Source organism: Lissotriton vulgaris, chromosome 11 (genome assembly GCF_964263255.1).
Source record: "Lissotriton vulgaris chromosome 11, aLisVul1.2, whole genome shotgun sequence".
In the NCBI taxonomy this organism is placed as follows: domain Eukaryota; kingdom Metazoa; phylum Chordata; class Amphibia; order Caudata; family Salamandridae; genus Lissotriton; species Lissotriton vulgaris.
In genome coordinates this window covers 1,062,723,344-1,062,749,264 of record NC_141699.1, presented here as the reverse complement: position 1 = coordinate 1,062,749,264, position 25,921 = coordinate 1,062,723,344, and the positions used below count along the sequence as shown (strand labels likewise).

The 25,921-nt window shown below is 40.1% G+C and overlaps 1 protein-coding gene across 3 annotated transcripts in view; it reads left to right on the top strand.

Annotated features, from left to right (window-relative positions):
- The window catches only part of LOC147684074 (dehydrogenase/reductase SDR family member 4-like), a 75,478-nt gene extending 68,156 nt beyond the window's left edge, over nt 1-7,322 (top strand). For all 3 annotated transcript variants that reach the window (XM_086944430.1, XM_086944431.1, XM_086944432.1), the window contains one exon: nt 6,707-7,322. In XM_086944430.1, the coding sequence (XP_086800556.1) occupies nt 6,707-6,821 (115 nt within the window). In that variant the 3' untranslated portion in view covers nt 6,822-7,322. The remainder of the gene's footprint in view (nt 1-6,706) is intronic.
- Nucleotides 7,323-25,921: the final 18,599 nt, after the last annotated feature.

Here is a 25,921-nt window from a genome sequence, read left to right as displayed (position 1 = left end):
AGTGTTGGATAGCGTAGGATTAAAAATTACTATTCCAACTCCAGAGAGTGCAACAGTAGGGAAAGTGTTGGATAGCGTAGGGTTAAAAATTACTATTCCAACTCCAGAGCGTGCAACAGTAGGGAAAGTGTTGGATAGCGTAGGATTAAAAATTACTACTCTAACTCCAGAGAGTGCAACAGTAGGGAAAGTGTTGGATAGCGTAGGGGTAACAATTACTATTCCAACTCCAGAGAGTGCAACAGTAGGGAAAGTGTTGGATAGCGTAGGGGTAACAAATACTATTCCCACTCCAGAGAGTGCAACAGTCGGGAAAGTGTTGGATAGCGTAGGGGTAACAATTACTATTCCAACTCCAGAGAGTGCAACAGTAGGGAAAGTGTTGGATAGCGTAGGATTAAAAATTACTACTCTAACTCCAGAGAGTGCAACAGTAGGGAAAGTGTTGGATAGCGTAGGGGTAACAATTACTATTCCAACTCCAGAGAGTGCAACAGTAGGGAAAGTGTTGGATAGAGTAGGGGTAACAAATACTATTCCCACTCCAGAGAGTGCAACAGTCGGGAAAGTGTTGGATAGCGTAGGGGTAACAATTACTATTCCAACTCCAGAGAGTGCAACAGTAGGGAAAGTGTTGGATAGCGTAGGGGTAAAAATTACTATTCCCACTCCAGAGAGTGCAACAGTAGGGAAAGTGTTGGATAGCGTAGGGGTAACAATTACTATTCCAACTCCAGAGAGTGCAACAGTAGGGAAAGTGTTGGGTAGCGTAGGGGTTTAAATTACATACTTATAAATTACATATATCAATTAATTAATTATTTAAAAGTAATTACCAATTAATTAAATTTATTTAACAATTAATAAAAATAAATGTATGCTTCCTACTAATTAATAATTAATTCTACATAATGAAATTACTTCCCACCCTATTCCCCTATAAACCCATAACCCGCTACAGAACATATTTATCAATTAATTAAAAATAATTACCAAAATAATTAAATATAATTACCAATTATTTTTTATTAATGTATGATTCCTACTAATTAATAATTATTTAAACATTATTACATTACTTCCAACCCTATTCCCCTATAAACCCATAACCCGCTACAGAACATATTTATCAATTAATCAATTAATTAAAATTATTTACAAATAATTCTCAATTAATTAATTAATAATTCCTACTAATTAATAATTAATTTAACATAATTAAATTACTTCCCACCCTATTCCCCTATAAACCCATAACCCGCTACAGAACATATTTATCAATTAATCAATTAATTAAAATGAACTAAAAACTAATTCTCAATTAATTAATTAATAATTCCTCCTAATTAATAATTAATTTAACATAATTAAATTACTTCCCACCCTATTCCCCTATAAACCCACAACCCGCTACAGTACTAAAAGACAATATTTAATTAAATTAAATTAAAAATAAATAATAAAACTTAATAAATACAATATAATATACACAAAATGTATTTAAAAATCGATATTAGTAACATCGAAATTATTTATTTCGATATTATTGACATCGATATTTAAAACTACGAAATTAATAATATCATACTAATATCTATATTAGGACTGTCGATATTACTTACCTTCTATATTTTGTCCCATCGATATTTAAACTTCGATATAATTGTATATTGAAATTTAAAACTCGATATTTTGTCTGTGTACCCTGAAATATATGCCGCTTTGGTTCTGCAAAACGACTCAGATAAAGTTAAAAAGGGGCGAGAACCCCACAACAGTTCCTGTGGGTTCTGACAGAAAACAAAGCTAAGTTTGGCCCTGTGTTTTCATATGGGGAGAAGTGGACTGGGAGGAATAACAAAGAAGTATGTGTATTGGTGTGATTACTGGTTAGCATGATTCTGTTTCTCCAAGTAGAATATCCTGCATGCATGGTACAGACTAGTGGGCAATGTTACAGGATTTGCCTTCTGAAGAAGGGCCTCTAGCAGAATAAACAAAATGTCCCAATTCTGAGATCCTTCACTTTGGAAACTTTATCCACACAACTGGAAGTTCTGCAGGCACTAAAATACATATGCACACCTGTACTCAGAGAAAAGTAAACATTTACATGTATTTTTAAAAAATGTCTAGTAAATGTGCCTTTAAAAACTTTAGGAGAAAGGACATTATGGTTATTATCCAAAACAAAGATTGGTAAAGAAAATAGGTCATTCCTAAGACACCTGTCAGCCTCTCCACTGCTATTTGTTCCCCTTAGATGGTTACTGTGAATGGATGTGCGTTGGCCACCGTGGAATGACTTTAAACAAGTTTAACGATGGCTGCCCATTGATGCAGCAGAGGGCTATGGTCAGAGTGCAATAATTTATGAAGAAAGGGGAAGAGCAAATTGAGGGGTAGAAATAGGAAGAGAAGTAGCCCATCATGCATTTCTCTTCACGATTCTGACATAAGCAGGGAAAGGATACAACGTATCCAATCAAAACATTGTAAGATGAAAACGCTCCTTGGGCATTTCGAACTCAAGAATTGGAAGGAAAGATATTGAATCAGAAGCAGTAAACGTAAACAGACAATATGCCCTTGGGGCAGATACAAAGCTCATTCTATGTCTGTATAGTTTATATTGTTTACAGTGGGTCTGTGTTCAAACACACATGAAAAGCAGTCTTTAGGTGAGACCTAAAAGCCACTGAAGTACCTTGTATAAGCCATACAATGACCCTATCTTTAAGAAACTGCCATAAACTCACACATGACCTCTGGGATGACATAGCAAACTGACATCACTGAAGCAGTGACACATTGGACATCATGTAGCAAAGAGAGCCTGCTGTATTGTAATTCACACACAGGGTGTATCTTAATAGACATTCAATTAAATTATAAGACTATGGAACTATTTTCAAGGTTTAGATGTCCTTGCTAATGCTGCAGCTCTACTAACAATTGACAGATATCTTTACAGATATGGACTGCGATTGTAAAGCTACAGCACCACTACCAATCTGCAGACATTATCTTAATAAAGGCTCGCATATATGCTCCCGAGCATTAGCTATTGTTAACAATATGTATTAAAGGCCTTTGTAAGGCATCTAGATATTGGCACTGTCATGTTCTTTGGCCCCTGCACACCTGTTTGCATTCGGAGAGAATATATGTGGTAGTGCAGCAGTGCTTAATTTGAGCCAGTGGTTTCCAGTGCTCGGCTTTGGCCTCTCACGACATTGTTATAGCTTTGTGTGGCCTGAAATAGTCTGAATTGTTGCACTTGTTGGAGTGTGATGGTTATTCTTATGTTGGTACAGTCATTGGCAGCACTGGCAGGGGGGCCCCGGCACTTAATTTATTACAAATTAAGCACTGTAGTGCATGATGCACTTTGTAAGAAACCAGGATGCATCTAAGTAAACAACATGTTGGATGAAGCCACAGGTCTCCTATGATGTTTGCAGGTGGTGGTGGGCATTATGAAGCTACAGAGAATAAGTACTTCGGAGCATCTTTGGTAGGCAAATTGAGTGATTGTTTCTGGAGTCAGCAGGCACAGCGGGTACAGGTAAGACCGATGGGAAGGTGGGGGGGGACTGTGTGGGTCGGTGGAGAGACGACAGTTGACGGACCAGGGAAATTCAAATTCTAAAAACATAAAACCACTTACCTTGTGCTCGCTGCATCGCTGGCAATGCAGCGAGCGCGAGATAAGTGGCAGTCGTTGGCGATCAGGCGTTCTTGACTACCAACTCACCAAGGCAGGCTTTCCCAGCTTTTGTGACCCTGAGCTGTAACAGAAAGTCAGCCAACTGACTCTTGGAGTCACTTCTTTCGTTCTGCCTAGTACAAGGGAATGATTTTTCCTTGATATGGGTAGTGCAGGGACATTCCTCTCTTTACCAGCCCAAGGAACTGAAGGTGTAGGACAGTTTTTGGTGCAGCCTATCTTAGTTGGGTCCAGGGAATATGGAGGCAGGCCTTCTTTGGCAGTCTCTCCAGCACAGATGTGATCTAAGGTCTGAGGGTCAAGGGTGCTACTTTAATGCCCAGTTTTCTGGGCATTAAAGCAGGCTCTTATCTCCCCCAACAACGTAGGTGACGTCATTGCCCTCAAGGATCATTATAACTCCACGATGACCAAAATCTTCGACTCAAATAAATACCTCACAAGGATAAAAACCCATGGTTTAGTGAAGCCTTGAATGAGGAGAGACGCAAACTCAGATCAATGGAACGGAAATGGAGGCTTCACCCCTCCCCCCAGTTGAAACTACTTCGAAAAGCAAGAACATCTCACAATAAAGATTCTAAGATAAAAAAAAGACTTCTTGAAATCAGAACTAGATAATGCTACAAATAGGCCTAAAAAGCTCTTCAAAATTCGGAAGCAACAATCAAACAAACTAGCCAAAACTTCACTCTCAACATCAACCTCACAGTTAAGTAGTGATGAATTTTCCTCATTCTTTAAGGCAAAAACAAATTCCCTCCAACTTGAACTCAAAATGGCTGCGACCAACCTACCCACCCCTAGGATCAATCATACTTGGTACTAAACAAGCGATCTCTACCCCAAAACAACCCTAACTGGTCCAATTTCAAAACTTATGATGTCGATGATATCTTCAAAATTCTGACAACTACTAAACTCAACAACCACTTCAACAACCCTGTCCCAGCCAAGTGCTTACCCCACGTCTATCGTAGCATAGCACCTCTATGGACCAAAATCATAAATGCCTCGCTCTCAGAAGGTCACAACCCTGACTGCCTAAAATCTGGTCAAGTTACTCCTATCCTAAAAAAAACGACAGCTAGCAACTCCGACCCCAACAATTTCCGACCAATAACCAACATACCTATGCTTGCCAAGGTCCTGGAAAAATGTGTTCAACAACAACTGAACTCTCACATCACAAACTTCAACTTACTGAACATACACCAATCTGGCTTCAGACCTCGCCATAGCACTGAAACAGCCATCCTACATATAGTAGACGACGCTCTCTCATCTCTTGACCGCAATGAAACATGTTTACTAATCTTGCTTGACCTACCTTCAGCCTTGGATACGGTCAACCACGACAAACTGCTAAGAAGACTAGAAGACAGGATGGGTTTCTCTGGCACAGTACTTCTATGGTTCAAATCCTTTCTGGAAAATAGAACACAATCATTCTTGACCAACAAGATTCTTTCCCCATCTTCGCCTAACCTACTAGGAGTTCCCCAAGGCTCCACCTTGTCTCCCACTCTACTCAATTTATATGTTGAACCACTCATGGAACTACTACAGCAGGCAAGGATCTCATACCACATGTACGCTGACGACACACAACTTTACATCAAAATCACCTCCATTGAAGAGATAAAGCTAATGAATCTAGCTCTGGAAAAAAACGTACACTAGCTAACGACCAACTTCCTCAAGTTAAATGCAATAATTCACAAGAAATTAAGGAATGGACCAAATTGATCACTGCCTTGAATTGCACCCCAACGTTGGTGGACTCCACACTATCACTTGGGGTCACTGTGGATAAGAATCTTAACATGCAAGCTCACATCAACTTGATGGATAAAAATGCCCGCTTTCACCTCAACTATCTAAGAAAAATGAAGCCTTTAATCGAGATCCCTGACCTCAAAACGGCAGTTCAGAACTTAGTCATCTCAAGGCTGGAGTATGGCTGTTCCTCCCTCGCTGGCCTTCTAAAAACCTCTACCGCACCGTTAAAAGCATGTCTCAACGCCACAGCTAGACTCATTATAGGATCAAGGAAATTCAATCACATTTCGCCACACCTGAAGGCACTCAACTGGCTCCCTTATGAAGCCTGTATTCCCTTAAAGATTGCATGTATTACCCATTAGGCGTTACACCACAATACCCTGCAGTTCCTAGCCCAAAAACTTACTTTATCTGGAGGAAACAGACATTCCAGGAGCACAGATAACCTACTCCTGAAACCTGCGAGGTTCATAAAGACCAAAACCTCCAACAGAGCTTTCTCTGGAGCGGCGCCAAAAGTCTGGAACTCTCTTCCGCCAATCATCAGCAAAATCACCTCATCATACCTCTTCAAAAAGGAAGCTAAATCATTCCTGATGAGTGATGAGCAAACTCCCCACTCTTACCAAGCCAGCATCAAACCTCATCTCAAAGATAACGCTTCTTCAATTTCGATTTGACTCCCTATTGTATTGTTGTTCTCTATTTCGGCCATCTTCCAGCTTACCGTATTATGTACTTGTCACTTATTTTGCATTTCTTTTTATGTACGTGTTACTTGATTTGCGTTTATTTCGATTGGTATGTGTTCACACTCACTTTGTAAAGCGCTCTGTTACCCTTCTCTTGGGTCTGGTTCGCGCTATAGAAAACTATAAAAATAAAATAAATAAAAAAATAAAAATGGTATGTATTTTGTCGCTGTTTTCCTTATATTTTATGTGGACACATCTTTTTGTACTGTGTTTATAATTCTGTGAAAAGTACCTTTTGAAAAATACATTATTTGTTCGAAACATAAACAATCATTCATAATATAACCAGTGTGTACTAGAACTTACTTATTCATTACCTATTAACCGTTTGACAATAATGCTCGATGTAAGATGTGAACGCTGAAAACATTATTGAAAATTCTTTAGTATCATAGATTAACTTAATTTTTAACAATTCATTGTTTTTGTGTCTTAGAATTGCAGAGCCGGAGGAACATGCTGGAATTGTGTCATTTCTCTTCTCATCAGATGCTTCTTACCTTACAGGAGAGACTATAGTTGTTGGGGGAGGTTTCAAGTCAAGACTCTAAAACGAATACAATTTCCATCTTTCTATGCATAACCTGAACATAATACAAGTTCTGGACTTTGAACAGTTAGACTTGCAGGTTATCAAGTTGTCCCAGATAAGCAGGTAGACAAGTTAAAACAGCTTTCATAGACCTAATCACCTTTCTTGGACACACCTGTTTAAATGCATAATGTAGACAGCCTTCATACATATTGTCAGCATTTTTTAAGTTTGAAAAAACATTCTCTCTGCCTGTTTTGTGTCAAAAAGTATAAGTGACACATTTAGTTTTGCTGCATGAAGTCAGTGTTTTGTAACCTCCTTATTACAGAAAGCTAAACTGCCCATACTTCACTGCATGCTGTTCTCCACATCCACCATAGGTAAGTGCAGGAGGTTGAGTGAGTGGTGTAACACATGCTACCAAGATTTATTTACAGTTTAGGATAAAGTATTTGATGCTGGTATTCCTGTACAAAAGATATGATTAAACGCAAATTGTATTTGTTTGAAGTCCGCATGTACTATGCCTATATATATATTTATTCTTGGAGCTCATTCTTTCATAACACACCCTAAAACATGCCATGTATTAGAACATTGGAATGTTGAGAGCACCACTGAACACAATGATGTGACTCAGAGCAATTAATGGATGGATGCTCAAGCACTCCAGTGCTTTGCTGTTTCTCCCTTTTTAAGAACATTCTACCCTCGACGAATGAAATGTTCTAATACCATTCTCATATGGCTCTGCTGTTTTTTGTGTTTTATATAGCGCGGACTCAACCGGGAGTTATCAGAGCACTTTACACAAAACACAAGCACCAGTTCCATTACAAAAGGGCAAATTTATTTTTGGTGGGCATTGGGAGATTAAGTGATTTGCCCAGAATCACGGGGTGTTGAGCCGACCCGAGTCTCGAACCCGATTCCCCAGCTTCGAAGTTGATCGCTCTAGTCGCAAGGTTACACCCTGTAAAGGACATCTTTGAATTATAGGCCCATGACTGTGACTCAGGCCTATAACACAGAAAGGTGACCTTCAACAACCTTTACATCCCGAGGCAGGAAACAAATAATTCCATAACATTGGCTTAGATCAGGGGTCTCCAAACCGGTCCTGGAGGGCCGGATCCATACCAGATTTTTAAAATAACTACATGTATCTCAATGGAGATATCCAAAAAATCTGGCATCCAGCCCTCCAGGACCGGTTTGGAGACCCCTGGCTTAGATAATTGGGTCATGGCTGATATAAAGAACAGTATTGTGACAACAGCTGAGGTTCAAACTACAACAAATAAATATATAATTTCCAGTTGATTTGCATGCACAAAGCAAATTAAACAATATATTTTTAAATTCATGCTGAACTTCTAATACGTCTCATATTTAGGGATAAGAACACGTTTTCATTCTTAAGTGCACCTTTACCAAAAAATAAAATAATAAAGAGGTAAGTGACCTGCGCTTACATACATTGAAAATATCACAATTTGTGGACTTTAAACGATTAGACTCGCTCTTTATCAAGTTGTTTCAGATAATCAGGTATTCAAGGTGCAAGCTATTGTGACCTTAAACTATTCACATATGTGTGTTTCAAGGTTGAGTGAGTATATTATCCAACACATTTTCACTCACAACTACCAAAGATAAGAAATTTCCATTATTACCAATCTAAATTCTATATCTAAATTCCATCTTGATATACCACAGTTTCAACCATTACTTGTAGCATACGGTCCTGTCTCACCACATTCCTATTTATAATTTATTTCCCTGGTGCAACTTGGGCTAGGTGAAAAATCAAATGTTTTACCAATGAAGGTGGAGGGGCTGAAAGACTGTGTTGAGCCTAGTGAGTAGGGGCAGTATTACCCATGCCTTGAGATAATTTCTCTTGTGGTCTAGTTTAGTAAAATCCTGCTCGCCTATTGGATTCCTGCTCTGGTATCCCCTCCTTCGGCAATCCACAAGCAGCAACCTACTAGGGACAGGTACCATTAAAGCCAGTCAGATCCTTTAGACTACAGCCATTTCATAGCAGGGTAATCATCATTGGAAGGAAAAGACATATCTTGGGATGCAGGGAAAGCTGCTCCATGTAGACAAGGGATTCCCTTAGGCACCAATGACTTGTTATTTCGTTTTCCCATTAATAGTTCCTATTATTATGAATTTGACCAGCAGGAAGTATTTGGAGAACATTTGTAAGTATATTCAACCTTATATAACAGCACATAGCAAACATGCGTTGACAAGTCAAGAATGTTTAACATTGGCTATCATGGAATGTATTTTTTCTATTTCATGTTTTTGTGAACATAAGCAGTATGCATATTCGTGCCTAAGGAAGGGGGGGCTTTAGGGTCCGGGCGAGCCCATATTGCTGTAAAGCTGCATTCATTTGGAGGTTGCATATGTTTCAATGTTGGCCAGTAGTCTTCAGTTTTGCTCTTAGTGTACTTTACTTCCAGTGGCGGCCACTGCCTATCCTGAGTGGTAGGGCGGACCCGGGTGGAAGGCAGGGGTTTGGGGAGGGGGCTTAAAATAATAAAAAATAAAAGACTTCCCTACCGCTCCACTGGTGGCCACCAACTTCAAGTTGGTGGTAATTTGCGATTTCTTTGCCAAAATGTACTTTTTTGCATTTTTCAAAGTGCTATGTGGCACACATACATGCCCATAGGGCATGCATGTGTGCCACCTGTGCACACATTCACATTTCAGGGGTGGAACAGGCTGTCCTTTTGACACCCTGGCACCCTTGAAATTGCATTCTCAATTTGCGATTCTCTAATTGAGAATCGCAAATTGAGAATGTCTTCCCATTCATTCCTTTGGGCCTCTAGGCCCATAGGAATGAATGGGGAGGTATTCCTTAATTGTGAATTGCAATTTGTGATTCGCAATTAAGGAATATGTAGGATTCGCAAAATGATTTGCAAATCCTACATACATAGCATTTTGCGATTATCTAATAGCGATTCTCTAAAAATCGCTATTTGAGAATGCAAAACCTAGCGCCTTATTGGAGGTTTTGCCTTTCCTAAGGACTATTATTTTACCTCAATTTGGATTGCCTTGGAGTTCATTCTTCGGTAACATTTTTTGAGTGGCTCAGGAGTTCCATTGTTCCTGAGCAACTTCAACGGATGGGAATTCCGGAGGAGCTTTCTTTAAGCGTCATCAATAATCATAGACGTACTGGATAAGTGCTGACGAACATTTGCGGTCATCACGTTCATCACGCAACGTAAACCAATATGGGTGCCTTTTTTTCTGTCTCTCCGGTATCCTAGCAACTGCTCCTACTCACCTGGAACCCATCAGGAACCTGCAGCATATTACACGCTGTAATGGGAAGATCAGGACGTCGATTCACAGGATTTATTGTAGTAATACTTCATCCTTCGGTGACACGCACACTGCGTGTCATTAAAACGTACTTAAACTTCTTTACTTGTACTTTTACGTTATATAAATTTATACGCTTATCGTTTTTTTTGTTTTCTTCTCCGTTTAACAGTTTAGTACCTGTGTTTTCAGTTTTTCTTATTTTTTAATATTATTACTGTTTTGTTCTTTTTTTTTAACCATGTCAGGCATCGTTCCTCCTCCATCATTCCTGTCTTCTCCTTGTGAACCTCCAATACCCTGGGAGATATGGGAACCTGTTTTTTTAGCGTATGTGGAAGTTTTGGAAGGGGAATAGTGTGAACCTGAGAGAAAATCTTCCTTGTTAAAACATTGTTTAGGTGGTATTGCTTTAAAAGAATTCAAAACATTGCCTGCATTACTTAATCCAGGTAATATTAATGTATATGAGCAGGTCCGTCCGCCATCCTAATAGACCCCTTGGTGTTTTCAGGTCGCCATATTTTTGGCAAAATATATGTAGCAAGATCAGGGCAGTTATTATTAGGGTGGCCGCATCAACAACAATTAGGAATTAAGCCTGATCCTAGAGCTGATCCCCCCGGTTTATGCTGCTGAGTCTCACAATATTGCCCACAAAGACAATTTTCATCTTGTTGATAAATTAAAGAAATTATTTCCCAATGCGTTCAGTGGAAAATTAGGGAAATATCAGGGTTTTGAACATGTCATTAAATTAGACGACAATGTTGTTCCAGTTCGTCACAAAGTGAGGAATGTTACTCTCACTTACAGGAACAAATCAAAGAACGTGTTTAAAGACCTGTGTCAAAAAACATTATAGAACACATTGAGTCATCACCCTGGGTTTCTCCCATTGTTATTTCCATTAAATTGTCAAGTGAGCCTAGGCTTGTGTGGACCTTCTCAGTGTGAATAATGCTATTTGGGTAGATGCTCAACCCTTACCCAACTTTCATGAGATGGTTTCAACGTTAGCTGGTGCACAAGTATTTTCATGCATTGATTTAGCTCGTGCATACCACTAGGTTGTCCTTGCTGAGAAATAAAAAAACGTACTGCTTTCATTACTCATGAACGGTTTTCAGGTTTTCTTGCATGCCTTTTGGTCTTGCTTGTGCTGCCTCAGTGTTTCAAAGACTGATGAGAGATACTTTGGAGGAATTAAATGGTGCCATTGCATTTCAGGACGATATTATTTTGTACGCAAGAATGGAGAAGAACATGACTTGAATTTAGAAAGTATAATTGCTGCTTTGTCAAAAAAAGGTCTCACTCTCCGTCTTGATAAATGTAAAATCAAGGCAAAGGAAGTAGAGTACCTTGGGCATACCATTAGTGGAATGGGGATCAAACCTAAACGTAATCACATTGAAAGTATTGTAAATACACCCATTGAAAGTATTGTAAATGCAACCATTCCCTCTTCCAAAGAACAACTGGTGGCATTTCTGAGTCGTATTGAATTATATGCAAAATTCATCCCAATTTCGCTTCTAAAATTGATCCTTTTAGATGTCTTCTCAAGAAAAATGCAAAATCTATTTGGGCCAATAATATGTCTAACATTTTTGAGAATTTGAAGGAGTTAATTGTGAATGCTCCATGTCTTAAGCCTTTTGTTTGTGGGAAAAAGTGCATTGTTATGGTGGGCGTTAGAAGCACCGGTTTGGGTGGTGTTCTTTTACAAAGAGACAATGAGAAAGAGTGGATTGTAGCATATGCTTCAAGAGCACTGAGAGATTCAGAAAAACACTATTCTGTTATAGAGAGAGAACTATTGGCTTGCGTTTGGGGGGCAGAACATTTTAGAACCTTTTTGGGGGTACCAAATTTGTTATAAAAACTGACCATAAGTCTCTTGTTTTTTTGATGGCTCAAGGCGGAAGATGGACTATGTCTGCACGCCTTGCAAGACTTGCTTTCAGGTTACAGTCTTTCCAGTTCCAGATAGAATATGTTCAAGGATGGGCTAACGTACACGCTGACTGCATGTCCGGATTAACTTCTTCTGTCGAATGTCCAGTTAAGATCCAAGATGAAGATTGTGAAGTAGCGTTCACCATGTGTGATGTTGATCAAAAAAATGGGTTCTGTAACTAAACATTAGATAATGGTGGGCGAATTCATTCATATAAAAAAAATAGGGTGTTACTAAGGGTTTTCAAGAATGCTGTTAGAATTGAAGGTGGTTCTGTCTGGAACTTAAACATAATATCTTTATTTAAAGGCGTTACTGATTTACAGGAAGACCATAACAGTAATGTATTTTAGATGTTGGGGAACATAATGACCAAGGGAATCATTCCCCTCCTTGTTACAATTCTGGGAATTCTAGGATGGTGCTTAATCATAGTCTTCCTGCAAAGTACAAAGATTTTGTCATGAATTAATTCTGTACTTATTATTTATTTATTAGGGCGGGAAGGTGTGTTGCATGCTGACACGAGCAGACACGAGCGGGACACTCTGTCATAACTTGTGACTGTCTCGTGTCATCTGGAGAATGTTTGGCGTTGAATATGGTTAGAAGGTTGGGACATTGTACTGGATGGGGGGGTTGGTCATTCTTGACTTGTACTTGCTTATGAGCAGACGTGTCCTTACGATTAAACCACTTCCTACATTGCCAATACCAGCAAGTTCGCTTGGTGGGCACCTGCTGGACCCATTTGTATATATGTAAGGTTACTTTCACTTTGTTAGATAACTGATATAGTGTGAAGCTAATTTGAATGAACTGTTGAAAGTTATTCATAAGACATTTGTATGCCAGGAAAAAATAGAATCATATAAGCTGATGGTCAGTCAGGAAATATGTTCTTTCTCATAAGCCTTTGAAGAGGTATTGTGAGAAGAATCTGTTGGTAGGGAAAGCATACTCCTCTATTTAACAGAGATTTTTGTTTGTTATTTTTGTACTGTGTTTTTTGCACAGAGTTAATACAAGCAGTGGTGGCCGCCGCTGCCGCCTATCTTGAGTGGTAGGGCGGCCGTGGGAGGAGGGAAGGGGTTTGGGAGGGGGGTTAAAATAATAAACAATAAAAGACTTAACTGCCACCCCGCTTTGCTGACTGCCGCCTTACTGCTCCTCTCATTGCCATTGGGCCAGAAGGGGATGAGCCCTCAGGGCACTGACTCCACACACAATTGCGACACTGCTCTCACATAAGAGCAGCATCAGGATTGGTTTGAGCGGCCTTGTTTGCTGCACAGAAGGTGCATTGGAGCCTGTGCCTTTTTGCCACCCTGCTGTGTTACACAGGAACGTAAGTGAGCATCTGTGCTTGGCCGGCCTAGGAGGGCCAACCAAGCTCACTTGCACAGTTTTGAGTTCATGCTACTCTTCCCTGAGGTGGCCGGCCTGCCCGCCGTATAGTCATTGTGAAGCTCAGACAGACAGCAGAAATCAAATGACAAAAACTTTGTTATTGTCATTTTATTTACCGTCTGCTGGCGTGGACAGTGGGGCGACGCTCCTCCACCATTACGGAGGAGCCACACCTGAACACAAGTACATACTGTTGGCATGTGATCACTGAGTTGGATATATGCCTAGTAAGATAGCCTCAGGCATATTCTCAGTAGTGAAGTCTCAGATATATACGCAGTAAGCAGAAGCAAGCATCTGTTACATGAACAGATCATTTATCCTCTGAACAAGGCGAGGTTTCGCCGAAAGTCGTTGGGTGTTTGGGTGTTTTTGCTGCTAATAAATCATTCACGCTATGGAAGCAAAAAAGGCTACATGTCTTTCTTCCCCTCAAGGAAGTTTGTTTACTCATATATACTGGTCTCACACCTGTGCATACACTGCAGATCACTGACACAATGTCGTGATAAACAATATTGTTGAAAACAATATTGTCAGAAATATTGTTTACCATAATATTGTACTACTACATATTATGATAAGTACAAAAATATAGGAAAAAATATTTTTGTGTCTAATGCAAAAAAATAGGCAACATTTTGATATATTTTTTATAATTTAGTTTTTTATTTTTATTGTCCTCCTATCACCATTGTCTGCAAAACTAGGCTGTTTCCAAGATTACCGCAGGCATGTTGCATACTTTCACTGGCCCTGCCAAACCAGTCCAACCAGCTGCCTGGTTCGATTCCACTCCATCTTTGAAAGTCGACCCAAATCCTACTATGATTGCCCCCCCAGCGCTGCAGCCAATATCCATTCAGCATATGCTTCTAGCAGCCTGAAGCCAGTCTATCGCTCTAGGGATAATGAATCCATCCAGCATTTACAGATCCCCATCCCGACTAAAAGCATCAAATAAAACAGCAGAGCCCTCTGCGGTCTTGTTAGAGGTTGACTGGGGCTAAACTTCCACCTTATCAGAATTAGTGTTAAGTCCAAAGGAGAATGTTCCACAGCGGATCAAACAACCAGCACCTCTGTTTTCCAACGTCCCTCAAAATGTTCAGTCTTTGTTGTGCTGACAACCCCCAGGATCTGCTGCGGTTCGGTCCCACTGGAAATCCAGATGAAGACTTTAAAAAAGAATGGAGGCAGCACCAAGCACGAAGTAAAACAGGACCAGGTTGTATCAAAAAATATATTTTCTTTTTATTTTTTCATATTTAGGACAGCCAACGCGTTTCGCTCCCCAACCGTGGGAGCTTCGTCAGGGCAAGGATATTGGTAAGTCTTGATGCGACACAATAACGTTGACAAGAAAGCTGGCCAATGAAGTGGTAGAGATGCTAATATCAAGATTCCGATATTGGGAATAAAGATGTAGACAAACGTCACGGGCCATTAGATGGATGTGAACATGAAGGGTAGTATTTCAATTGCATAGTAGTATTTGAAGTAGACTGTATGTAGAGCGATGAGCGTATGTGCAGTCCTTGGTAAGCTGCTACCACAAGTGCTTCAGGCGTTCGATCGAATCCGTCACGGGCAATTGCTAGAAAACGAAGCCAGCTTTCTTGTCAACGGTATTGTGTCGCATCAAGACTTACCAATATCCTTGCCCTGACGAAGCTCCCACGGTTGGGGAGCGAAACGCGTTGGCTGTCCTAAATATGAAAAAATAAAAAGAAAATATATTTTTTGATACAACGTGGTCCTGTTTTACTTCGTGCTTGGTGCTGCCTCCATTCTTTTCTAAAGAATTAGTGCTAAGCTTAGCGTTATATTTGCCCTAAAGATATCCTTAACCCCATTCTGCTCCTCCTGCCAATAGGCCTTTATTTCCGGGCACATTATAAAAATATGTTGGTCATCGGCTCTTAAAAGACCGCACCTACGAAATCTTGCGGTCGGCTCTTGTACAAACTTTGCTATCTTTTGGGGTGTCCAATATAACCTGTTGATGGTAAGCAAGTGGTTGCGCTTAAGGTTGGCTGGCTTTACCACAGAATACGGAGGTTTTAAGGAAGTTTGCCATACTGTTTCGAGTTCTGCCACCTGAATGACTCCTTCCCGTCCGGTGCCTTCAGTTTCTTGTTCTCAGCATTGTGCAGCGTCCAGTACCACAAAGAGACCTCGTATTCCTAGGGGTCCCATCCTGCAGTTCTGACTCGAATTCCCACACAACCCAATCTCCTGTGCGTTGGCTGTAGCCAAGAGGATAATTGGAGATACTTGAATCAGGAAAGGGAATTACCAGTCTTTGCTGCTAATACTTCCCAGGGCAAATTACGCTGCATGGTTAACAGATCCTGCAAGACTTCTATCCCAGTTCTCCCTAATGGATGACTCAACCCGTCTTTTAGACACTCTGGGGTACCTGGCAAATCCAAAATTGGGGAGGAATCAGAGAAATAACCCATACCCAAAATCCTTCTGACTCTAAGCCAAAGAGTCAATGCTGCCTTTAATATCTTCAACCGTACCGTTGCCCCAAACTTGTACCATAAACTTTCCAAGTCCCACTCCCTTACCATCTCTCCCAGCATGTCTCCCCAAGTTGAGGGCCCTGACTTACCTAAGAGCACCCTACCGTTTTAAACTGGAAACCATGCAGTACACATTTCGTTCTGGGAATGCTAAACCACCCTTTTCAAGCCTTTGCCTTTATTTTTTCCAGTCAAGCCGAGCTCCACTAGATGACTAAATGAAGCGGACTATTTTTCTCTGGATCTTATCTATTGCAATTCTCGGGAATATCAATGGTATGCAATTAAAAAGGTATGTCAGTTTGAGAAGTATCATCATTTTGATCAAATTTACTCTCTCAAATACTATCAGAGGAAGGTTCTTCCATCTGGCAAGCAAACCTTCGACCTCCTTTGCAACCCTGTCCAAATAATACTGGGGCATTGCTTCTAATGAGTTTAGAATAGTAATCCCAAGGTACCTAAGCTGATCTTGTACTTCTCCTCTCCAATCTGTTACGTTCCAACACATCACCCCGTACTTCTGTTTACTGAATAGCCCGATTTAGATGTCGAACAATAGTGAAGAAAGGGGACAGCCCTTCCAGGTGCCCCTAGTAACCGAGAAATTCCTTGTGAGTGAACCATTAAGGAATGTCCTAGCTGTTGAATGCTCACACAGCCCCTTTACCATTGCGATGAAGAAGGGGCTAAATCATGGTATTGCCAATACCTCCCCCATATAGACTCAGCAAACGCAGTCAAAAACCTTGGCTGCGTCTAATGTAACAACAGCCAAGGCACTCAACCGAGCTGTGGCAAGATCTATACTACCAATTAACTGCTGAGTACATTTGTAGATATGTCTCAGTGGAGCTAATCCCTTCTGGTCTGGCTTTATAAGCTGAGAGGCCAATTTGGCCAATGTCAATGCCAAAATACTTGTGAAAATCTTGTAATCTGCAATTAGCAGGTATATTGGATGATATGAGTTCACTTTCCTAGGATCTTATGCTGGTTTGAGGGTCAAAACTATGGTAGCTTCCTTTCATGACCCTGGTGTCTGTGTCCTTCCCTTATACACCAAATTAAAGGTGGTCTCCCAGACAGGGACAATTTCCTCCTTTAGGACTTTATACAACTCCGCGGGGATAGCATCAAAACTAGCAGCCTTCCCACTCTTAATATGCAACACAGCCCTTCTAATTTCCTCCTGGATGATCGGAGCTTCCATATATGCTTTTCCTTCTTCTGTAAGCTCAGAAAGTCCAATATCACCCAACCATTCTCTAAGTCTAAGAAGCTCCAGAAAGATCTCTTCCTTACACAGTGTATAGAATAAAGAGACCATATGTCTCTGCATGCCTTTTAGTTTATTTATAATCCCCCCTGGGAACCTACTACCAATTCATTTTTGTGTTCCTAGATCTATCCACCCTTGCCTTCAATGTCAATAGAGCCCCGCTCTTTCCCCATACTCAAACTGCCTCATACTTCCAACCTGCCACCTCTTCCCACATTTCGAGTCCATCTTGATTTCATAATTTAGCTGTGCCTCTTCAAGCTGTTTTAATAACATTTCTTATCCTCCCTTCCACTCTGCATCTGTAAGGAAGCCTCCAAAGTACCTACGACTTGCTCCATTTCTGCCACTTCTGCCCTCTCTTCCCTATTCTTAAGCACACCTGACTTTTCAATATCCCCCCGAATGTATGTTTTGAAAGCATCCCATACTAATCATCAGGAGGACGTACCAATGTTATCCAGAAAATACTCAGCGGTAACCTTTTTCAGAATTAATGCCACCTTTTTATCCAAAAGGAGAGTACACTTTAAGGGCCACCTTATATTAGGCCTGATTCCAGGAAGTTACATTAACATAGTGATGGCTGAATGATCCAAAATATGTGTTTTACCTCTTTTATATGTGCCGCTAAGCCCCTTTCCGCAAAAAAATAGTCCACCCTAGAATAACTGCCATATTTTGTACTGTGGTACCCTCTCAACTCGCCTTTTAAATACCACCAAACATCTACCAATCCTAGGTCTTGTAGCATATTTCTATGGGCCCATCTTCTCTCAGGAACCTGGACACCATGTCTCGCGGGTCGACTTCACTCTTATGGGCAGCACATTTTTCAACAGCAAGTTATCTTGAAAATTGTAATGCATACCTCAAATTCAAATTCTTGGACCATTCATAATGGGTGTGCCAGAGAAAGCCAACAGGCTCCTTTATGACCACAACTGTCCAAAATCATGGCCTACTCCAAAATCACACCAGCTATTAATGTTGATTGTAATCAAATAAGCCAATTTGAGTGGCACGTCTTGAAAATATAGTCTTGGTTTGGGACACTATTCTGTCCCATTTGTGCAGTCATGGTAACAATTATTGTCTTCATCACTGGAATCTTCCCATTAGGCATTGGAAAAATTGGGGCCACATCATTGGTATCTTCCTGTCAGGCACTGGCAAAAGTGTGATTCATGGTATTATAAAGAAATGTTTTCTGCCACAAGAATGACTTGCTTGTACTTTGTCAAAGAGCTACCACATTGGAGTATGGGTCAACAAACTCTCAACTGAATGAGGGACTAGCACAATAAGTGTATAACCCATCACAGTCACTTCAAGATGCTGTGTAGAAAATAATACAGGTAGAAGGAATGCTAAATTAGCAGCCCAGATGTTTGCTACTGGATCTAATTTAGAAGAAATGTAGGCTACTAGCTACTTTACCTCCATGCCACTGTGTTTTCAAATGAATATTGATTGTGCCCACCCTTCTCTCTCAAGACAAATACAAATATTTTCGTAATTCATCATTCAACAAGATGTGGATGCTTTATGACCATTTTCTAGTGGATTGTTCAGTTGGACAATTGCATCTAGCTTACAGTCTTCTTTTATTTTTGGCTCCTACCATCACGTCATCTATATATGGATCCAGCAATACATTTCAGGGCAGTTGCAAACGTCTTAAGCATTTATTCATTGCACTCTTTCACCCAGTGCTTAATTTGTAAAAACAAAAAGTGCAGGTGCTGCAAATTTTGAATCTATGACAAAATATTGACTACAAAAATATCTACCTACAAAAATATTGCAACAAAAATATTGATTACATTAATATCGAGATCCTATCTCTAACAAGTTAAGTACAAAAATATCGAGAAAAAAATATTGATGTCAAAAATATCACTTTTTTGAAAATATGTTTTTTAAATAAAAAATTGTAATATTAACAAAATAATACTTATAAATGTGATAAGCATAGTTAAAAATATATTATAATATTTAAAATTAATACATAATGTAATAAAAACAAATAATAATACCGATATATTACATAGTATATACTTCATTAATAATACCTCAAATAAATTATTTTAATAACTTATAAATAAATGAAAATATAATAAATTACAAATAAATTTATATACATCAAATAATAATATAAATAACAATTATTAAAAATGTAAACAAATAACAAAAATTAAATACATTTTGGGTAGTGTACGGGTAAAAATTACTATTCCCACTCCAGAGAGTGCAACAGTAGGGAAATTGTTGGATAGCGTAGGGGTAACAATTACTATTCCAACTCCAAAGAGTGCAACAGTAGGGAAAGTGTTGGATAACAAAGGGGTAACAATTACTATTTCCACTCCAGAGAGTGCAACAGTAGAGAAAGTGTTGCATAGCGTAGGGGTAACAATTACTATTCCAACTCCAGAGAGTGCAACAGTAGGGAAAGTGTTGGATAGCGTAGGGGTAACAATTACTATTCCCACTCCAGAGAGTGCAACAGTAGGGAACGTGTTGGATAGCGTAGGGGTAACAATTACTATTCACACTCCAGAGAGTACAACAGTAGGTAAAGTGTTGGATAGCGTAGGGGTAAAACTTACTATTCCAACTCCAGAGAGTGCAACAGTAGGGAAAGTGTTGGATAGCGTTAGGGTAACAATTACTATTTCCACTCCAGAGAGTGCAACAGTAGGGAAAGTGTTGGATAGCGTAGGGGTAACATTTACTATTCCCACTCCAGAGCGTGTAACAGTAGGGAAAATGTTGGAAAGCGTAGCGTTAACAATTACTATTTCAACTCCATAGAGTGCAACAGTAGGGAAAGTGTTGGATAGCGTAGGGGTAAAAATTACTATTCCAGCTCCAAAGAGTGCAACAGTAGGGAAAGTGTTGGATAGCGTAGGGGTAACAATTACTATTCCCACTCCAGAGAGTGCAACAGTAGGGAAAGTGCTGGATAGTGTAGGGGTAACAATTACTATTCCAACTCCAGGGAGTGCAACAGTAGGGAAAGTGTTGGATAGCGTAGGGGTAACAATTACTATTCCAACTCCAGAGAGTGCAACAGTAGGGAAAGTGTTGGATAGTGTAGGGGTAATAATTACTATTCCAACTCCAGAGAGTGCAACAGTAGGGAAAGTGTTGGATAGCGTAGGGGTAACAATTACTATTCCAACTCCAGAGAGTGCAACAGTAGGGAAACTGTTGGATAGCGTAGGGGTAACAATTACTATTCCCACTCCAGAGAGTGCAATAGTAGGGAAAGTGTTGGATAGCGTAGGGGTAATAATTACTATTCCAACTCCAGAGAGTGCAACAGTAGGGAAAGTGTTGGATAGCGTAGGGGTAACAATTACTATTCCCACTCCAGAGAGTGCAACTGTAGGGAAAGTGTTGGATAGCGTAGGGGTAACAATTACTATACCCACTCCATAGAGTGCAACAGTAGGGAAAGTGATGGATAGCGTAGGGGTAAAAATTACTATTCCAGCTCCAGAGAGTGCAACAGTGGGAAAAGTGTTGGATAGCGTAGGGGTAACAATTACTATTCCCACTCCAGAGAGCTCAACAGTAGGGAAAGTGTTGGATAGCGTAGGGGTAACAATTACTATTCCAACTCCAGCGAGTGCAACAGTAGGGAAAGTGTTGGATAGCGTAGGGGTAACAATTCCTATTTCAACTCCAAAGAGTGCAAAAGTAGGTAAAGTGTTGGATAGCGTATGGGTAGCAACTACTATTCCCACTCCAGAGAGTGCAACAGTAGGGAAAGTGTTGAATAGCGTAGGTGTAACAATTACTATTCCAACTCCAAAGAGTGCAACAGTGGGGAAAGTGTTGGATAGTGTAGGGGTAACAATTACTATTCCAACTCCAGAGAGTGCAACAGTAGGGAAAGTGTTGGATAGCATAGGGGTAACAATTACTACTCCAACTCCAGAGAGTGCAACAGTAGGGAATTGTTGGATAGCTTAGGGGTAAAAATAACATATTCATAAATAAATGTATTTTTTTAAATAATAAAAAACGTAACCATTAAATAAATATAAACCATTTACAGATACCAATACATAATTATTAAAAACATGATTAGCAAAATATATTTAACTAAAAAAATTAATAAAAAATACCATTTAATAATATTTAATTACCAATTAATAAATAATTAGCAATTATATAATTAAAAAACAATTAATTATTTTTTTAACTTAATTACATTTAAATTACTTCCCACCCTATACCCCTATACACCCACAATCGGCTACAGAACATAATTATCAATTAATCAATTATTTAAAATTAATTACCAATTAATTTAAAGTATTTATCAATTAATTCAAATTAATTTATAATTCCTACTAATTAATAATTAATTTAACATAATTAAATGACTTCCCACCCTATTCCCCTCTAAACCTAGAACCTGCTACAGTACTAAAATACAAAATTTAATCAAATTACATAAAAATAAATTGAAAGCATAATAAATACATAATAATATACACAAAAATAATTTAAAAATCGATATTAGTAACATCGAAATTATTAACATCGATATTACTAACATCGATATTTAAAACTTCAATATTACTATTATCGATATTAAATGTATTGATATTACTTACCTTCTATATTATGTCCCTTCGATATTTAAACTTCGATATTATTGTATATCGATATTTAAATATCGATATTTTGTCTGCATACCGAAAATGTTGCTAAGGAGGCAACCGCTCACGTCTTCCTCCGGTGAGACCCACTTTCAACACTCTCACTGCCTCAGTCTCTATTTAATTTAATTTAATTTAAAAAGTATTTGTTGAGCGCAACGTTCACCATGCGGTTTCTTGGCGCTATGGAGGCAAACTTTAGCAGTGACACAAACAAGACTAGAGATGACAGGGAGGGGAAGGAATTACATTGGGAAAGCTTGGGTAAAAAGAAGAGTCTTGAGCTCTTTTCGGAAGGCAGGGTAGTGAGTAGCCGAACGTAAATGGTCAGGAAGGGAGTTCCAAAAGGAGGGTGCCAAAACAGAAAAATTGGATCCACCCCATTTCTTACGTCTGTATCTGGGGACTTGTAGGAGTGATTGGGTAGATGACCGCAACTCGCGAACAGGGGTGTATTCTTTGAGTAAAGAAGAAATGAAGGCCGGAGCAGTCCCTTGGCGTGCCTGGAAGACCATGCAGCCAGTCTTAAATAAGGTTCGCTCCTTTACAGGCAGCCAGTGCAGTGCTTTCAGCAGGGGGGTGGAATGATGGAAACGAGAAAGTCCGTAGATCAATCTGGCCGCCTGGTTTTGAACCAGCTGGAGCTTCTGGAGACTGTAAGCCGGGATGCCGTTGTAGAGGGCATTGGCGTAGTCCAGCCGGGAAACAACCAGGGCGGACATGATTAACCTGAGGGCAGAAGGAGAAAAGAAACGGGAGACAGAGCGGATGGTGCGGAGAACAAGAAAGCAAGAAGATACGACAGAACTGATTTGTGAGTGGAGGTTGAGATGGTTATTGAGTTTAATACCCAGGGTTTTAACTGAGGAAGAGGGTGTGGGAGGGGGTCCCAAAGAGGAGGGCCAGAAGAGGGAGTTCCAGGGACTGGATGAACCACCTCTATCTTCTAACCTTGTTCTGTTGTCTGTCCCCTAAGTCTTTGCTCTAAGAGTCTATCGTCTCAGCTCTCTAATTGTTTTCTATCACCTTTGTCACACCCTGTATTTCTGATTTGCCCTCTATTTATTTTAGCCCTGCCCTTTTTTCTCTTCACTTTTATCCATGCTCTGCTCTCTCTCCCCTCGATCTTGGCTCTTTACTATCACTCTCTAGCAGTGATTAGCTGTGTCTCCATTTTATCATTTGTCTGCTTTTTTTCCTCTGTCCTGTACTCCACATCCATTCATTCTATGTTCTCTCTTCTTAACCCCTTAGGCATGGGCGCGATTCTGCACCTGTGCAGAGATTTTGAGAGTGGGCAGGTTCATGACGGCCCACAGCCGTCATCAGCACACGAGCACCGTGATGCATGACGACTGGGGGCCGTCCTCAGCATGGAAGGGGTTAATGCTCCCTTCTTCACATCATGGCTGCTTTCTCTTTGTATCTGATTTGCTCTCCTTTTCTTCTACTTTGCTTCATTTTATCTCTCTCCTCTCGTTGTTTCTTCCCCTCTTTATTCTTGCTGTCTCTCATCTCTAACACTGCTGCAGCCTGTGACCCCTGTCGTCAGTCTGTACATGTCCCTGCTATTTTGAACTCTGCGTTTTCCTGTTGTCATTCCTAAAGAAGCAGAAGATGACGTGTTTTACTTTCTTACCTACACCGAGTGCAAAAACAAAATGAAAATGCTTTTTTGCATTTATTAATCAGTGTGGTATGACTGGGTTTATTGTGGAACAGGCGGCTGCTTGAGCACAGCAGGGCATGTCACTGCTAGTGCTGCCTGTAATTAGTAGGTCCAGGGATGACAATTGCATCGGCATCCACAGCTCAGCTTGCTGTGATCTTGCCTGCTACAGCACAGGCATTGTCCCCAGCAGTAATCCTGCCAATGCCAGTAAGTATGGCTGTGGTGCCTACTGGACTCACTCACGCTCAGCAATTACCATGCTGGGGTGCAGCGCACAGATTCTACTGGCGACGCCATGGCACACAAAAGTTGTGTTGGGCCACAGCCGCATCAAGCACATTGAAGATAGAAGCAATGTAGGGCTGCTGGATATGCTACTCTGGCTACGCAACAAGTGGAAAGTCCACACTTACTCTAATTTATTCTTCCTCAAGAGCCCTCACTCCCAAGTTACAAATGCGCTCTTGCTGCTTCCTTGCCTCAACTCCGTCATGAGCCAGCCCACAGCTACAATTATCCAATGGGAAGCTTAGGCTCAGGCAGTGGCAGGGTGCAGCAGACAATGGGAATAGAATGCAAGCCATAGTTTGTCGATGACTTCTTGGATTTGTGATCAGCGTGATGACATCATCACTAACGTGGTGATACACAATCATGCCTGTCTGGACAGGCGTATGCTGGCCTGCCTAGGAACATTTACCAGCCAGTCACCATGCAATGTATGTTATTCTTTTTATTTTGAATTGAACAATTAATTTTGAGACCACCACCTGCAGGTTCAGAAATTGTAGCCCCGGCCCTGTGAAAGAAGTGCAGGTGCTGAGCACCTGAAAGCACTTTCTCCAATTAAGCACTGCCTTCACCAGACTATTACTTATTTAAAAAATCTGAACACAAAGAGATAGTGGCCATCCTCATGAAGAAGAATGGAGAAAAATGCTTGACACAAATTAATAATTGTAAACCACTTTGCATCCGCAGGAATTTAGAACAAATGATAGAAGTATTTGGTACCACTGGACAAGCTGGACATATAACATTATTAACTTTGTGCAGAACTTGTAAGATGCACCGATTCCTATCCGCTTTATTTCAAAGTCAGAAACTGGGGAATACATGACTTCTTAGCAGTCCTTCTAAAATGCCTTGCTCAATTATTTTTCTCAGTGACCGGCGTCATTCCTTTCTCTGCCTCATAAATAAGCTTGATGTGAGGAGTACGAGGATTCACAACATTTGGGTTTACTTTAAACTGTACTTGTTCTGCACTTTTTATTAATCAAATGTCTCTGCCACTAGAATCCCTAAAGTCCTTCTTCTTCATTATGTGCTTTCAAGCTAGAATGATGTCCTTTTTTGTGGGAGTCAAAAGCAAGTTTACTCTTGACTCTTTTTTATTTGTAATCAGAATCCTCATCCTGTGTTTGAATTGTTACAACATGCTGTGTGCAATAAATTACACAGTTCATTTTTCAAAGCAGATCATGACCCAACAAATTGACAGCACTCACTCGTGTCACATATTGTGAACTGGTGATCATTTTTGATTGAACTAATTTTTACAGGAACATTTACTGACATATTATTGGTAATTGGACCTCTTTTTCTTAGAGGGGTAGTTTGAGAACCTCAATTGGCCTGACCATGGAATGAGTAGCACCATCGATCAAAAATAATACTGGGTGGTCCATTCCCCTCACCATCTTCACACCTATTGGACTGCACCAAGCATATAATCGTCCCCCACCACCCCAGGCACGGTCATTGTGCCGGACTCAGTCCAGTAGGAGCATTTTGGTTATTTTCAATGTAATGACAATCACGCGCATGGTGACATTAAAAATTCTGCCATACTTAGAAGACGTTAAAGGTGAAAATGTTGGCACAAAAGGCTGTTTTTTCCAACTTAATTTCAATATTTTGTTTAATCCAATTGTTAGTTTCTATCAAAAAACCTTGAAGGATCTACACAAATAACCTCTTGTTGAATTCAGAATGTTATCATGCTTTCAGAAATGTTTATTTTTCCAGAAACCATTATTGGCTTCATACCCATTTGTACCACTAATTGGATGGAGGTTGAAAGCACACAAAATAAAAAAAATAGACTGTGCCCTGGTAAAATGCAAAACCTGAGTAGAAAGTTTTGGTTTTCTGACAAAAGTCTGCCTGTTCCTGACAGCTGGGAAGATGGTGATTTTAGCACCATAACCCCTTTG